Genomic DNA, 17,565 nt, shown 5'->3' on the forward strand with positions numbered 1-17,565 from the left:
CATTTGGGTTATACAATGTTTCACTCAAACTAAGTATGAGAGCATAAACAAAAATGAGAGTATAAAGAAGGTTTTTAAATGGCAAATGTACATGTAATAATCAAAAGATATAGTGGTGCATTTGTTTTAGCAGAAATTAGTCACAGTAAAATGTAATAGAACAATGTAATGGAGCGCATATACAAAGTTAGGGGTTAAATATCGGTATTTTTAAAAAGTATCTGGTTAAAATATAAAACAAAATGAGTAGTGTAGAAGAATACACCATAAAATACATCAATGTTGCTTTCTTTTCTCTTTTTGAGCTTGAATTGAAGGAATGCATATACCTGCATGCTGTATAAGTGTGACAGTATGCTCTTTTTTAACAGTTACAAAATAAACTCAAATCAATATGAATACATGAGCTGCATGTCTTAATTTTGGGCCAAGCAAAATAGTTGTAGCTTATTGGTGTCTTCACTCCAGCTCGTCATCCAAGCGCTTAACACACAGTGACCCATTGGGAGATGGCTGTGACAACTGGGATTAGACTCCAAACAATGGAGGGTAACACTGATGCTGCTTTCGACATGGAAGCCGACGGGGAAGCTGACGGGGCCGACGGGGAAGCTGACGGGGCCGACGGGGAAGCCGACGGGGCTGACGGGGCCGGCGGGGCTGACGGGGGAGGCGGTACCTCTGAAATATGAAATACTTGTCTTAAAATAAAAACAACAACACTGCATTTGATGGTAAACCTTGGTTTATTTATCGTTTTTTTGTCTCGAAAGTGTAAGACTGAGTATTTTTATTATTATTGTTAGAAATAATTATATTAATTCAAACATGAGTCAATCTTAGAGAAAAAAAACGCAATCACAATTACTTGATTATACAGCAACTATATACATAATGGGTGCTCCTGTTTACATGGAGTAAATGTTGGTCTGTTGTATGACTCATAATACACAGAGTATAATTGTTTGTTAAACACTGTGATGTCAATTATATATCATTTAGAGGATTCCCACTGGGGCTTTGAGGAATGGGACAGCCTCAAGTGAAAATGTTACCTTTTGGTGTTCACAAGATACACTATAATTGATACCCCACTGAAACAAACAATATATGTATTTTGTTTATTTTATCCTTAAAACGCGCCATTAATACTTGATGATGAGACAAGACTGAGACTTCCGGCTAGGTGCATGCTTGCAGTGAAACACACCTAAAAGCAGACTAGACATTCTAAAGGGTTGTGCTGATTGCTTACAGAAGGTTAATTATCCCTAAATGAGCCATTACATATGATAAATCAAAGTAAGCTAGATTTAACCACGAGTATAACATTAAAGTTACCACGCGAGGCCACGTAATAGTTTCTAAATAACATAAGGTATGTCAGTTACCTTTTGAAACAGTAAAAGATGCACTCTTACTCCCAAATAAGATGTATCACAATTCATACAATTGTTTTAATTTCCCGAAAAGGAAGAATAATTATCGAAAACAATGGTTCATGGGAAGGATACCGTGTTAAATTTGAAAGAAAGGTGCATCAAACACGGTATACCTTATTACACAATAGATGATCGCTGTAAATCTTTTAGCACTCACCAGTCATTTAATATGTGTGCGTTTTCAGCTGTTAAATACACGGTAACAATATTATTATCAGTAATAAATAGTTTCCATAAACGCATTTTTTAGTAAGTAGTTAAAGGTTAATCGTTCAAAATTTAAGTTCGTTATACATGTATACATGTATATTGATTTTAAATACAATTTTCACTTTAACCATCATTTTTATTTCACTGATAAATCTCCATAAATCACCCGAAAGCATATATACTAAAACATGTCATGTTTGGTTTATGCCATTATTACACTAGGTTACCTTCGTTGTACAGGAAGCTTCCGCAGGTCGGAAAGCCCGGAGGTGGGGGCGGCTTGAACACACCCTCATCAATCAACAGCCCCATACCGTTTGTGCTGTGGAGGTCGATATGGCAGTGCAAGAACCACAAGCCCGGGTTGTCCGAGATGAACCGTATAACCACGTATCCGCCTGTGAAAAGAAAGAACGGGGATTGGTAATTGCCCAAGAGAAACAATACAACCACATGCCCGCTTTGGGAGAAAAAAGAACGGGGATTATCGACTGCCCAAGAGAAAAAATACAACCACATGCCCGCTTTGGGAGAAAAAAGAACGGGGATTATCGACTGCCCAAGAGAAACAATACAACCACATGCGCACTTTGGGAGAAAAAAGAACGGGGGTTAGCGGCTGCCCAAGAGAAACAATACAACCACATGAGAAACGAACGGAGGTTAGAAATGTACAATGATTAACAATAAACCGCAAACGCGTATCCTCCATTGAAAAGAATAGTACGGGGATTAGTTATTGTCCGAGATAAAACGTACAAGCATGTATCCGCCTGGGGAGAGAAGAGAACGGGGATAAGCGATTGCTAGAGGTAAACCATAAAACCACGTGCATACCTTACGAATGGGGATAAGTGATTGTCAAAGATAAACAATACAACCACATAGCCGCCTGGGGAGAGAAAGAACGGGGATAAGTGATTGCCAAGGGTAAACCATACAAACACCTATCCGCCTTAGGACAGAAAAGACAGATATGTAATTGGCCAAGAGAAACAGTGTGACCACCTACCCGCCTTGGGACAGAACAGACAGATATGTAATTGCCCAAGAGAAACAGTGTGACCATCTACCCGCCTTGGGAAATAAACGACAGATATGCAATTGCCCAAGAGAAACAGTGTGACCACATACCCGCCTTGGGAAAAAAAGACAGATATGCAATTGCCCAAGAGAAACAGTGTGACTACCTACCCGCCTTGGGAAAGAAACGACAGATATGCAATTGCCCAAGAGAAACAGTGTGACCACATACCCGCCTTGGGAAAGAAACGACAGATATGCAATTGCCCAAGAGAAACAGTGTGACCACATACCCGCCTTGTGACAGAAAATACAGATATGTAATTGCCCAAGAGAAACAGTGTGACCACATACCCGCCTTGGAACAGAAAAGACAGATATGCAATTGCCCAAGAGAAACAGTGTGACCACCTACCCGCCTTGGGAAAGAAACGACAGATATGCAATTGCCCAAGAGAAACAGTGTGACTACCTACCCGCCTTGGGAAAGAAACGACAGATATGCAATTGCCCAAGAGAAACAGTGTGACCACATACCCGCCTTGGGAAAGAAACGACAGATATGCAATTGCCCAAGAGAAACAGTGTGACCACATACCCGCCTTGGGAAAGAAACGACAGATATGTAATTGCCAAAGAGAAACAGTGTGACCACATACCCGCCTTGGAACAGAAAAGACAGATATGCAATTGCCCAAGAGAAACAGTGTGACCACCTACCCGCCTTGGGAAAGAAACGACAGATATGCAATTGCCCAAGAGAAACAGTGTGACTACCTACCCGCCTTGGGAAAGAAACGACAGATATGCAATTGCCCAAGAGAAACAGTGTGACTACCTACCCGCCTTGGGAAAGAAACGACAGATATGCAATTGCCCAAGAGAAACAGTGTGACCACATACCCGCCTTGGGAAAGAAACGACAGATATGTAATTGCCAAAGAGAAACAGTGTGACCACCTACCCGCCTTGGAACAGAAAAGACAGATATGCAATTGCCCAAGAGAAACAGTGTGACCACATACCCGCCTTGGGAAAGAAACGACAGATATGCAATTGCCCAAGAGAAACAGTGTGACCACCTACCCGCCTTGGAACAGAAAAGACAGATATGCAATTGCCCAAGAGAAACAGTGTGACCACCTACCCGCCTTGTGACAGAAAATACAGATATGTAATTGGCCAAGAGAAACAGTGTGACTACCTACCCGCCTTGGGACAGAACAGACAGATATGCAATTGCCCAAGAGAAACAGTGTGACCACCTACCCGCCTTGGCACAGAAAAGAACGGGGATGTGATTGCCCAAGGTAAACAATGTTTGTTATCTGTCAGACATCAACAACTATGAAGATGAACATATTTATGTACTATTGCCCCATTTAAAAAAATGTAAGTTTTGTACGAAGTTTATACCGACCCGTAGGCAAGACAATGGTGTCTTTTTGTGGCGGATCATCGCTCAACCCCGGGATGTTTCCCTTTGCCCATCTGGGGTTCGCCCAACCAGCCTGGCTGCAGTAGCCAAATGGATCGTTACACAGGATGTCACGGTTGTTGTGCTGCAGGACGGCTGTGGTACTGTTGTAAGTACCAAGGCCCATTTTCATTACATAAAAGGAATGCCCGTGTAAATGAATAGGATGGGACCAGCCTGATCCGTTTCCCAGGTTCATAAACACCATCTGAATGAGCTTGTTTGGGGGAATTTTGTGCGTGTAAGTGCAAGTACAGAGGCCTTTTCTGATGCATTCTTCGTCATTACAAGAGGTCGTCAGTTCTGTAGGCTGGGTGAGAAGGTTAACCGTAGGAAATACAAACTCCCGCCCATTCACCGACCCGGGAGTGTTACCGGGTGGGCCCGGAAACGCGAAATTAAAGAAATATTCCTCATCAACGGTGCCTCCGAGAATCTTGTTAGGCTCCCTGATTGGATCGTCATTCTTTATGTCATTGTAATTCGCACATGTAGTATTGGTTCTGGCTGGATAGAATTGATAAGGACAGTTGAATACCAGGCATCCCAACCTTGAACAGTCTTCTTCCTGCGCCTTTGGTGGGTTTAAAAGGACTTCACCTGGTACATCCACCATTTCTAGTATAGCCTCCGCTGCATGGTATTTTGCAAAGTTCAAGCTTTCAGATGTTTCTATAGTTTCAGCGACAAACATGATTTGTTTCTTTCCTGGATCAGAAGGCCCTTGCCAGACTATATCATATCGCTCCCCCGGATGAACAATAACAGACTGCACGGGTATACGTTCAATGTCAAACCCATCCGAACCACGAACGGTAATTCTTTGTCCTTCTAGATAGACTCTCATCGGATAAAGCGTCATTGCTCCTACAATTCGAAATCTGTATAACGCTCCAGCCTTTATTTTAAACCGTTCAAGAGGGCTCCCGTTATTTACAGTAGAGTTGAACCAATACCTTGCTTTACCGTTAACAAGTCCCGAATGAAACTCAAATCGGCTAAATTGTGCACGATCTACGGAATACGTCGTATTGATAACATCTCCCGTTTGCAAATCAAACTGCTGTGTTATCATTCGATGGTAGGCAGTCTCCGGGTCCATTATATGGTTCCAGTCTTGCAGAGTGATGATAATTTCATTATAATCCTCGGGAACAGACATATTTTGTTTGACCACAACAGCTCCGTAAAGACCGGCACTTCTCTGGTCACCAATATGGGCGTGGTACATTGCGGTCCCCGGGGGATATGCCTTGAAGCGTTGTACAAACGTTTGACCTGGCAATATAGGACACTGTGTGATGAAGGCGACCCCGTCCATCCAAGGTGTACCTTTCTGGTGAAGACCGTGGAAGTGAACGGATATACTGTCTGTGTGAAACATGTTGATTAAAGTGACGTTCACCGTTTGATTAACGTAAGCCTCAATCCTTGGTCCGGGGAATTGGCCGTTTATAGCGATTACTAGTTTCGACGTTTGCCCATCAGCAGTTATAACACGACTTTGTTGCTCTGCGTTCAGCGGAGGTTTGCCACTATTTTGCCTACCAGCCATGTACAAAGACCCATTAGAGGGATAGATAAGTTCTTTTTCCTTGTCCATGTCCAAAATCATGGTCAGTTTGTGTTCGATGACCAGCGTACATTGGCAAATCTCGTCTGTTATCTTGCAGATACAATCGGCCGAGGTTGCGGCGGGCTGGGTATGACATTTTACTGCATCCAGTGTAGCTGCGAAGAGCAGAAACGTCACCAAACGAAAAGACATCGTCATATGCTCGGGGAAGCTGACATAATAATAATAATAATAATAATAATAATAATAATAATAATAAACCTTTCACATGCCTTTACGAAAAACATGTGTTAAAGCTGCAATCTCACAGATTGACCGTTTTTCCAACTTTTTTTATATTTTGTCTTGGAATTAGCAAATTTTTGCGTAGATATCTGCAAACCAGTGATGAAAGATTGTTGACGAAAGATCAGATCACAGATTTTCATATTTCCATTCCAAATTTAATGTTTTATGGCTATAATTGTTACTAACGGTTTAAGAAAAAGGCATAAAACATAAATTTTGGAGAGGAAATATGAAAATCAGCGATCTGATCTTATGTCATCAGTCTTTTATTCCTTGTTTTTTTTTAGATATTTACGCAAAAAACTGCTCGTTCCAAGACAAAAAATAAAATGTTGTCAAAACGTTCAATCTGTGAGAGTGCAGCTTTAAGCACTAGTACTTTTCGTGAACATATGAGTTCAAGGAATCTTTGGGTGCAAATGTTTTATGTCATATAAACACAACAAATGATTTGCCATCGGGGACTGTAGCATAATATTTGACACATAAAACAAAATAAAGGAAGGACTTTGTTTTATTATTTTGTCTGAACTTTCTCGGCAGACTGTTTCTACAAATAACAGAAGTGTTTTAAATACCATCTTTATGTCTGATATACATTTTTTGTTTTCCAATTTGGCTAATTTGGCTACTCATATGCTATCAAAATCGAATCCTTTTTCTTTTGAATCCCTTTTTACAAATACATTTGATTAAAAGCCTTTACACTCCTATTACAGCTGATACCTTGGAAATGATCAACATTAATCACATCCATGAATTGAGTTATGCTTTTTTTAGAATAAAACAAACACGAATACGTACAGTTGAAATGTTATCTGACAGTATTATATTTTATTTTGAAAGACGCGGATTTCATTTATTGTTTCCTAAAATTATTGCATCAGTGAATAAGAGAGGTATGAAAAACAAAAATTGATATCAAATCTTCGTATTATTAGCTTCTTCATTCTGTCCAATGTACTCTCCAACACAAACTATTGGCATTTCAATAAGTATATTTGTATTTCTTAATTGACATATGTTCGCGTGCAATAAAATACCCCAAATGATGCTTTGACTTTCATGCGCCCTACGTTCACAAACTATGTAAAAATCATTGTACGCTGCTAACATTAAATATAATATATACACAACAGCAACTTTAAATCGGGTTTGGCCGCGACAAGCCAGCGTGAATAAACACATTCTCCTTGTGGCGGTTTTTCCACCCAGATATGTATTTCGGGAAATGTTATTATACACATGCTATTGACACTTATGTTTTATTTTACGATATTTCGTGAAAACACTTTTATGGCATTAATAAATGCCCTATTTTCATTCAAAGCTTGTGTTACGTTTTCCCTTCATCCATACGAGTTCGACCCGGCCTGTGACTTAGTACCTTGACGTTGAGCAATACATAAATGAAATTTTATGCAAACATAAAATTATTTATGGAATTGTTCAACCATTAATTTAGTGGTATTTAACCATGTCAGCACCCTGCATAAATTATTGCCTCAGCCAATCACCTTTGAGTTTTATCTCATGTGGCTCTGAACAGCCAATCACGATACGTTGTAGCCATTACTGATATATTTTTAGCGTGGGCGAAAGCCTCGGCGTTTTATTTTAGTTTTCATATAATACACCACCACCATCCCCACCACCTTCTGTTTAAATATTTGTCAGTTTACAAGGTCGAGAAATGAGCTTATTTAACTGTTTTTCATGTCACATTTAATTGTGAACCCCATGTTTTTCTTCATATTTTCTTACCATATGTATTGTTAGTTTTTTGTTTCCCTTCACCACTTTTGTCAGGCACATGCTATTGACACTTATGTTTTATTTTACGACATTTCGTAAAAACACTTTTATGGCATTAATAAATGCCCTATTTTCTTGGCGGTTTTTCCACCCAGATATGTATTTCGGGAAATGTTATTATACACATGCTATTGACACTTATGTTTTATTTTACGATATTTCGTGAAAACACTTTTATGGCATTAATAAATGCCCTATTTTCATTCAAAGCTTGTGTTACGTTTTCCCTTCATCCATACGAGTTCGACCCGGCCTGTGACTTAGTACCTTGACGTTGAGCAATACATAAATAAACAGGGTTTTTTGCCAGTGTTGTTGAAGAAACTTGCAAAGATAGTTTTAGCTTGTTGAGCATCTTAGAGATACGTTCTTTCTGCACATGCATGCCAGGTTACACATTGCAGTTGTTTTCTTAAACAAATCTTTGATGTCTGACCTCGTATCGTAAAATTCTTCTTAATACCAAATCTGCTGATCTCCATAACGTGTTAATTATAAGAGTTCTAAAAAATCTTATATACAAAAATATACGACCGAAGGTCGATTATTTGTCTATTGTGTGCATCATAGATTACAAGAACACGTTTATTTTATAATTCTCAGACCAAGAGATTGTATCGCTCGATTAGGATAGCTCGACTGGCCAAAAGGGCAGTCCAAGCTACTGTGTTCATGGTAAGTACATATTTACCTAATACATAATGTACACAGACATTGCGATAAACCATCACCGTCGGTCCGATAGTCTTGAGTATTAAATTTGGATCCAATCTGATAAATTTTATAAGGCATTTATGTCTGACTGACAGTTTTATAAGGCATTCTGTCCGTCTGACTGACAGTTTTATCAGGCATTCTGTTTGTAAATTAGAAATCACAACTAATAGGTCAGGTATACTGATCTTGTTTAAGATTGCAAATACAACACGATAATATTGTCACTCAAATAACTTTTTGCTTACTATCTTGATGTCAAGTTCAAAGTGTAGATGTCGGAATGCGTACCGCACTTGTGAAATCTCACGTTTGCCATAACCATTGACAGGTTTTAAATGACTTTTCCAAATGTTCCTAACGTCAATCTTTTTCTTTTGGAACTTGATTTGCGCTTACTAAAAAGCCGGCACAGCACGGTCCGAGAAATACATATTGCCACAAATCAACCAATCACAATATGTTTACAAGAACGTGCGGGACTTCAAAATCTGGCGATGTTAAACCGGATAACATCTTTGCTTGCGATTGGCTTGAGTATTCAGATTGAGGGTTTTGGGTGCGCACTTGACAAATTGACTCAACGCTGATAGCGATAACGTAATTATAATAAACAGAGGCTATACTTAACATTTAATCAGCTAAAATTCTTTAAATGCCATATTTGATTCAGGTAGACATAACTTGATGTGTAAACATTAACATAAATTATTATTAAATTATATCGAAACATTGATATTTCAAAACTCAATGTTAGCGGGAAGTAGGATGTTATTAGTCCCTGTCCCAGATGTTAGGTAAACACAACGTGTATTAATTTTCCGTCCTACTAATCTTTCACACTAATGTTAACAGCCGCAATGTTTGTTTAGAAAAAAAACTGTCAACACTTTATGAATATACTTTTTATAGTTTGATTTAAACCATTTACATAGATGAATTAATCCGATTCTTAGTCTACACATAAATGTATATACTTTTTGTGACCTAAAAATATAATATATTATAGTATTAATCTAAAAGTCAAACTTTTGTGATTAAATTAAATGTAAAATGAGTTGTTATTTCCCCTAAAAGTATGTGAACACGTATATGCTTCGGATTTAACACCTTTCGCACAAACAGCATACACATTTCGAAATATAAACACATAACAAAATAAAATGTCATCAATTTTATAAATTTCCTGTTTTAAGAACATTGAACATTATACACACATTATGTACGGTTATATGAAACGGTAGATATGTTTGAAGGGGTTAACTTATTTTACTGAATGTAATTTTTGTATAAACAATACGAAAACATGCATACATACCGCAACATTAAGGGAAATGTCAGTATTTTGGCGTTTTATTTGTCTAAACTTTCTCTCAATAGTGAAGATACATTTTAATTTAAGCCTGCTGTTATGGCATGACCAGTTTAGACGTCATCAAGACTTGAGCTCAAGCTGCTGAAATTCCAGACACATTTAGATATCAGAAGTACTGAAACGCTGTTTTAGTAAGAAACAAGGAATTACTTTTTCAAAACTCTAGATCTTTTTAAAAGACCCATGCCGTGTCTCAATTAGCTGCACAATGTTTAGTACTTACATGCGTAGTACATGTGTCCTGGGTTTTATACAAATACAGAGCACTCCAAATGTCACGTTACCATTTAAATCTGAGTGCAAGGAAAGCAAACTACTGGTTTCAATTGTCAAGGCTTTTTTTCGGTATGAAGCAATTAGGGGAACATGAAGCTGCGACCTTATGCAACCCAAGAGGTACTGAGCTTTCGTGGCGGTTACAAAAGTCAATACAAGTATGTTTGATTTTTTTTCCCAGGCACCACAAGGCCTGGCCAAAGACCCTTTATATTTGGTATGTCACCTGCAGTAGTAGCAACTACCTAGAAACTAGGGACTTCCTTAGCAACACCTTCCGTCTTTATTAACTTTTAACAACAAATGACTCCCTTGGCAATCAAAACGTCCTTATGAAGCACTTACTTGGCAACCAACCATTTCTTTAGCGATCAATGACTTCCTACGCAACCATGTTCTGTCTTAGCAACCATGCAATGACCTTCTTAGCAATAAAAGTCTTCCTTCGTAACTTACCTTTTCGCAACTAATGACTTCCTTGGCAACCATCGACTTACTAAGAAGCTTATTACTTCTATAGCAACCGATGACTGCCTTAGCAACCTCTTACTTTCACAGCTACTAATTACATGGTAATGCTTTGATGTATGAGTTTTGAGATCTGTAAAACGTAAGCACTAGAAATAGCATACATAGATTATAATGCTTGTTCTTTGGAAATATACTACATTTACGTTGGATTTCAGACGTCAGACTTGTAAAATAATTGGTATAAGGACTAAGAATAGAACATCAAAGATGATACCCTCTCCTCCCCTTTACGAGACTTTTACCTTCCATGCACCTCGCACGCATTTTCGGCGCTTCTGCATTTACGTTTCTGCTGTTCAGACTAGCTATTTCAACAGTTCTCCCTTGTGGTGGAAGCCATCTCTGAACGAGTATTCAGTGACCCATCCTCGGCACCCCAGTATATTCAAAACGCGACGTCATTTTGGAATAGGTTTCAGTGTTGTACCATGGAGGGCCACATGGTCAGAATGGACCAGCCAACATTATCATTGTAAAATTAAACTTTAAAATATGTTTGATATAATATAACCTTTATGAACAAACAATTGTATTAACCGATTAATGAAAAAAGAAACATTAAACTACAAAAAACGTATGTCCTATACCGTTATTACAAACCTTTGGAGAAATATAATGGGTTAACCGTTTTAAATAACTTTTTTGTCCCCAAACCTGTAAGCTAAGGAATATTTTATAGTTTGGTTTACGAACGGTAGGACGCGATTCATCAAAGCTCAGAAAAAAAAGTTTCGGATGATGTTTTGCATATTTGAAAGAATACGATTTTTAAAAAATGGGTAAACTTTAAAATTCAATGGCAATTCATCACAGATAACAGTATAACCCAGCTTTGCAATAATCATGGCCGTATCATCGTCTTATTACCTCACTTTCTTCAGTTAATATAATTTAGCTTTCAGTTTAAATATTTTATGAAAATAACAATGTAAGTATGATCATTTTGTGTTAGAAATATTTAAACGAATTACTTCTTAGCTGAAACATGAAAATTATAAGTATATAAATCAATATGGTAATTTTAGCATTAAGACAGTCACGTGATATGCAAACTTCGTAGTGATGTTGTGGGCGCTAAATTAAGACTATACTTTCAGTTTTATTTATTTATCAAACATTTAAAAAATATCTAAATGGTGAAGATAATTCATTTTGATATACATACATTTCGATAAGTTTTCAATACTAAGATGTTCTGGGACTGAGACATGAAACATAAAGGATATTTGTGGTTAAATTTAGACAAATAGATGAATATTGCTATTGTTTATATGCCAGTTAACTCCACCCGTACGTAATTTAACAATTATAGGAATGAACATATATACAACAACATAAACAATCGAAAAATACATTTGAAAGAAGTAAAGTGGAATTCAAAGTACAATATGTTGTTATAATAGCACTTATTTAGAAAAAAACGAGCAAATTTACCAGTTGTTCGAGGTGCTCATTTAATTTATGGCCAATGTATTTAGGTTCAGAAAATAGGAATATCTAAATATTTAGCTAAACGTTATTCATTTCAGTTTCACGTTGATAGCTGTAAAACAAACATAATTTTTTTAAGGATGCTTGGAAATCGAAGTGCGCACCTGTAAGAAAAGGTTTGCCGAAAAGCGAAAAACAAGAAGTTAAGGGTGCGTTTTCAATAGAGTAAGTCTCTACCATATACAACTGTTAGAAGTAGGGAAGGAATCGATGTTGTTTCAATAATGTTAAATACGAATGTTTATGTATGGTTTAATAATATTAAGTTAAATAACAAAGCACTATGTACAAGGAGAGAGGTATTGACAATTGTAGATATAATAAGTATGGAGGTGAACCATCACTTCGTGGATACATACTTGTTATCGCCACAGATTATAATAGTTTGTGATACATCATGCATAAGCAGTGTTGTTTTTCATAAAATAACTATGAGTTAATTAACAGTATTTCACTGGTCATATGATATAATGACCTAGTAATATCTGACATACTTTATTTTCATTAATTAAGTTAAGAAATGACCTAAGTTGTTTTATGAATACCAGCTCAGTTTTCATTATCATACCCTTATTTAATGGAAAAGTACAGAATTTCCCTTATTAACCCAAAGCTTGTGTCACACTTAACTCATGACTAAAAACATACACCTTCAGTTCATAATTGTTAGTGTTGCAGCACCTGGGATTTGTATGTCGCTAAGGGTGGCATATAGTTATCTGATCGTCCGTCCGTCCATCCCCATGCTTTCCGGTCAATAGCTGAAGAACGCTAAGACCCAGGGCAATTAAGCTTTGTAGGAAGGTCGGTCATGACCAGCAGATAAAGCTTTTTGATTTTGAGGTCTGTTGGTCAAAGGTCAATGTAGAGGTGACCTTTATATTACCTTCAGCTGAAAATCGGTGTCCGATCAATATATGAAGAACACTATGGCCCTAGACATCGATCACACTTCGTAAGCAGTTTGGTCATAACCAGCAGCTGAACCCTATTGGTTTAGATGTCGGTGCTTCAAAGGTCAAGGTCGTTGTGAACGTAAGTCGAAAATACGCAATTCCCTATTATAATTGAAAACGCTTATGCCAAGAGACCTCGACTTTGGTAGAGGTCCTTTAAACATGTCCAGCACCCTAACTATTGTGACGTCAGTTGGTCAAGAGTCAAGGTCGTGATACCCTTGAGATGAAAGTCCGAATTCGTTCAATAACTGAAGTATGTTTGTATCCAGGTACCTCAAACATGGAATGCTGATGAACTGCATTTGCTTCTTGTAGTCATGTTTCTAAAAACACATTCGTAGCGTCTTTGATGGTTTCCATCAAAATAAGTCTTGTATAGGTTATGATTACGTTGCGGTGCCGAGGATACTTAGACTGGCACTTGTAAGGTAAGGAATCTTCGGTAACACAAAGTGTAAGCCCCTATCTAAGTCATAGACAGATACAAGGGCGTAGCTAAGCCTTAAAATACTTGTAGGCCTGATGGTTCCATGTGAGTTTGGGGACTTTTATATGTGCATAACACACTTAATTAAATTTGCAGTGATTGCAGTAAAATCACGCAAAACACCCTGCACGTAGTTTAAATAAATTATGAGATAGATAGATAGATAGATAGATGGATGGATGGATGGATGGATGGATGGGATGGATGGATGGATGGATGGATGGATGGATGGATAGATAGCTGTTTTTAGCTGTTTTTGTATGTATTATCTTATGAGTTACTCTTTCTGGACTCGCAAGATTATACACTCTGTGTGAAATGTTGTTTTCTTTCCAATTAGTCACGTCTGTATCTTTTCAATATTTACAAATAAAACATTATTTGAAATACTTTCTACATTTTCAAATGAATGCTACTTGCTCCGTATCCGAGCTTTCCTAGTAAATAAGTAAATTATTGTAAACGTATAAGTTTCTTCATGTATTTTAAAATTGATTATAAGTTAGCGGTCAAAAGTTTTGGTTATTTATTTCAGAATCTTTTTAAGAAACAAATGTTCTTTTATAACATTATGTGAACTATAAAAAATACATTTTTATACATATAATAAGTTAATTTACAGCAAACAGTTTGACAAATTTAACAGGTCTTTTAAAAAAGGGGATGTCCCCATATACAAAAAATATACTGAATAAATATTTAAAAATCACTTCAGAAAATATTACCTTTTCAAAATCCCTGAAGTCTAACAGCCTCTAAAGTATGAATCGACGTCGCCCGTTAGTAAAATGAAAATACTGTATTAATACTGTATAGGTTTTATCACTACTGACCTGTGTAGGGCGTGCATTTAAAATGGAGATTTTAAATGTGCACTTTCGACTAAAAAAAACGGAGATATGAACTGATATTTTTCACATTGGTGTAAACAGTATCTATTCTGTAACAAATGATATAAATATCATATAAAAATACAATCTAATGATTAAGAAGAAAGCCAATGGATTATATGGAACCCATTTCCTTGCTATAAACAATCAAATGAATTCATGAAATCTATTGAAAAGCGTTTAGAAAGCAAAACATAAATAATATATGTTTAAAACAGTAAACATAGAACAATTATTGCCAGACACGTATGATTAAACCTAACAGAGACGTAATATAAGTATAGAAGGCTAAAAAATTATATTCTAAATGTAATTATATAGTGGAATTCAAAGTACAATATGTTGTTATAATAGCACTTATTTAGAAAAAAACGAGCAAATTTACCAGTTGTTCGAGGTGCTCATTTAATTTATGGTCAATGTATTTAGGTTCAGAAAATAGGAATATCTAAATATTTAGCTAAACGTTATTCATTTCAGTTTCACGTTGATAGCTGTAAAACAAACACATTTTTTTAAGGATGCTTGGAAATCGAAGTGCGCACAGGCCTGTAAGAAAAGGTTTGCCGAAAAGCGAAAAACAAGCAGTTAAGGGTGCGTTTTCAATAGAGTAAGTCTCTACCATATATATATACAACTGTTAGAAGTAGGGAAGGAATCGATGTTGTTTCAATAATGTTAAATACGAATGTTTATATATGGTTTAATAATATTAAGTTAAATAACAAAGCACTATGTACAAGGAGAGAGATATTGACAATTGTAGATATAATAAGTATGGAGGTGAACCATCACTTCGTGGATACATACTTGTTATCGCCACAGATTATAATAGTATGTGATACATCATGCATAAGCAGTGTTGTTTTTCATAAAATAACTATGAGTTAATAAACAGTATTTCACTGGTCATATGATATAATGACTTAGTAATATCTGACATACTTTATTTTCATTGATTAAGTTAAGAAATGACCTAAGTTGTTTTATGAATACCAGCTCAGTTTTCATTATCATACCCTTATTTAATGGAAAGGTACAGAATTTCCCTTATTAACCCAAAGCTTGTGTCACACTTAACTCATGACTAAAAAACATACACCTTAATTTCATAATCGTTAGTGTTGCAGCACCTGGGATTTGTATGTCGCTAAGGGTGGCATATAGTTATCTGATCGTCCGTCCGTCCATCCCCATGCTTTCCGGTCAATAGCTGAAGAACGCTAAGACCCAGGGTTATTAAGCTTTGAAGGAAGGTCGGTCATGACCAGCAGATAAAGCTTTTTGATTTTGAGGTCTGTTGGTCAAAGGTCAATGTAGAGGTGACCTTTATATTACCTTCAGCTGAAAATTGGTGTCCGATCAATATATGAAGAACACTATGGCCCTAGATATCGATCACACTTCGTAGGCAGATTGGTCATAACCAGCAGCTGAACCCTATTGGTTTAGATGTCGGTGCTTCAAAGGTCAAGGTCGTTGTGAACGTAAGTCGAAAATACGCAATTCCCTATTATAATTGAAAACGCTTATGCCAAGAGACCTCGAATTTGGTAGAGGTCCTTTAAACATGTCCAGCACCCTAACTATTGTGACGTCAGTTGGTCAAGAGTCAAGGTCGTGATGCCCTTGAGATGAAAGTCCGAGTTCGTTCAATAACTGAAGTATGTTTGTATCCAGGTACCTCAAACATGGAATGCTGATGAACTGCATTTGCTTCTTGTAGTCATGTTTCTAAAAACACATTCGTGGCGTCTTTGATGGTTTCCATCAAAATAAGTCTTGTATAGGTTATGATTACGTTGTGGTGCCGAGGATACTTAGACTGGCACTTGTAAGGTAAGGAATCTTCGGTAACACAAAGTGTATGCCTCTATCTAAGTCATAGACAGATACAAGGGCGTAGCTAAGCCTTAAAATACTTGTAGGCCTGATGGTTCCATGTGAGTTTGGGGACTTTTATATGTGCATAACACACTTAATTAAATTTGCAGTGATTACAATAAAATCACGCAATACACCCTGCACGTAGTTTAAATAAATTATGAGATAGATAGATAGATAGATAGCTGTTTTTAGCTGTTTATTTTTGTATGTTTTATCTTATGAGTTACTATTTCTGAACTCGCTGCGTGTGAAATGTTGTTTTCTTTCCAATTAGTCACGTCTGTATCTTTTCAATATTTACAAATAAAACATTATTTGAAATACTTTCTACATTTTCAAATGAATGCTACTTGCTCCGTATCCGAGCTTTCCTAGTAAATAAGTAAATTATTGTAAACGTATAAGTTTCTTTATGTATTTTAAAATTGATTATAAGTTAGCGGTCAAAAGTTTTGGTTATTTATTTCAGAATCTTTTTATGAAACAAATGCTCTTTTATAACATACTGTGAACTATAATTTTTTTTATACATATAATAAGTTAATTTACAGCGAACAGTTTGACAAATTTAAAAAAGGGGGATGTTCCCATATACAAAAAATATACTGAATAAATATTTAAAAATCACTTCAGTAAATATTACCTTTTCAAAATCCCTGAAGTCTAACAGCCTCTGAAGTATGAATCGACGTCGCCCGTTAGTAAAATGAAAATACGGTATTAATACTGTATAGGCTTTATCACTACTAGCCTGCTGGGGGCGTGCATTTTAAAACGAGATTTTAAATGTGCACTTTCGATTAAAAAAAACGGAGACATGAACTGATAATTTTCATATTGGGGTAAACAGTATCTACTGTAACAAATGATATAAATACCACATAAGAATACAAGTTAATGATTGAGAAGAAAGCCGATGGACTATATGGAACCCATTTCCTTGCTATAAACAATCGTTTGAATTGATGAAATCCATTGAAAAGCGTTTATACACTGTGTTCGGCGAAACACAAATGATATATGTTAAAAACAGTTAACATGGAATAATTTTTGCCAGAAAAGTATGATTATATATAAAAAAGACGTGATAGAAGTATAGAAGACTAGTAAATACTATTCTAAAT

General features: G+C 36.6%; 1 protein-coding gene across 3 annotated transcripts; it reads right to left on the reverse strand.

Moving 5' to 3' along the window:
* Positions 1–1,850: 1,850 nt before the first annotated feature.
* On the reverse strand, positions 1,851–17,195 carry LOC128233774 (uncharacterized). 3 transcript variants are annotated; one of them, XM_052947623.1, is made up of 4 exons: positions 17,085–17,195; positions 14,390–14,419; positions 4,096–5,939; positions 1,851–2,050 (listed from the first exon to the last, which is right to left on the reverse strand). In XM_052947623.1, the coding sequence occupies exons 3-4, from the start codon at positions 5,924–5,926 to the stop codon at positions 1,866–1,868; spliced, it is 2,016 nt and encodes a 671-aa protein (XP_052803583.1). In that variant the 5' UTR covers positions 5,927–5,939; positions 14,390–14,419; positions 17,085–17,195; the 3' UTR covers positions 1,851–1,865. The 3 variants fall into 3 exon arrangements, with proteins under 3 accessions (XP_052803583.1, XP_052803584.1, XP_052803582.1); XM_052947624.1 differs by lacking the exon at positions 14,390–14,419; XM_052947622.1 differs by lacking the exon at positions 17,085–17,195 and having other exon boundaries at positions 14,390–14,500.
* Positions 17,196–17,565: the final 370 nt, after the last annotated feature.

Source organism: Mya arenaria, chromosome 5, assembly GCF_026914265.1.
Source record: "Mya arenaria isolate MELC-2E11 chromosome 5, ASM2691426v1".
NCBI classification, from domain to species: domain Eukaryota; kingdom Metazoa; phylum Mollusca; class Bivalvia; order Myida; family Myidae; genus Mya; species Mya arenaria.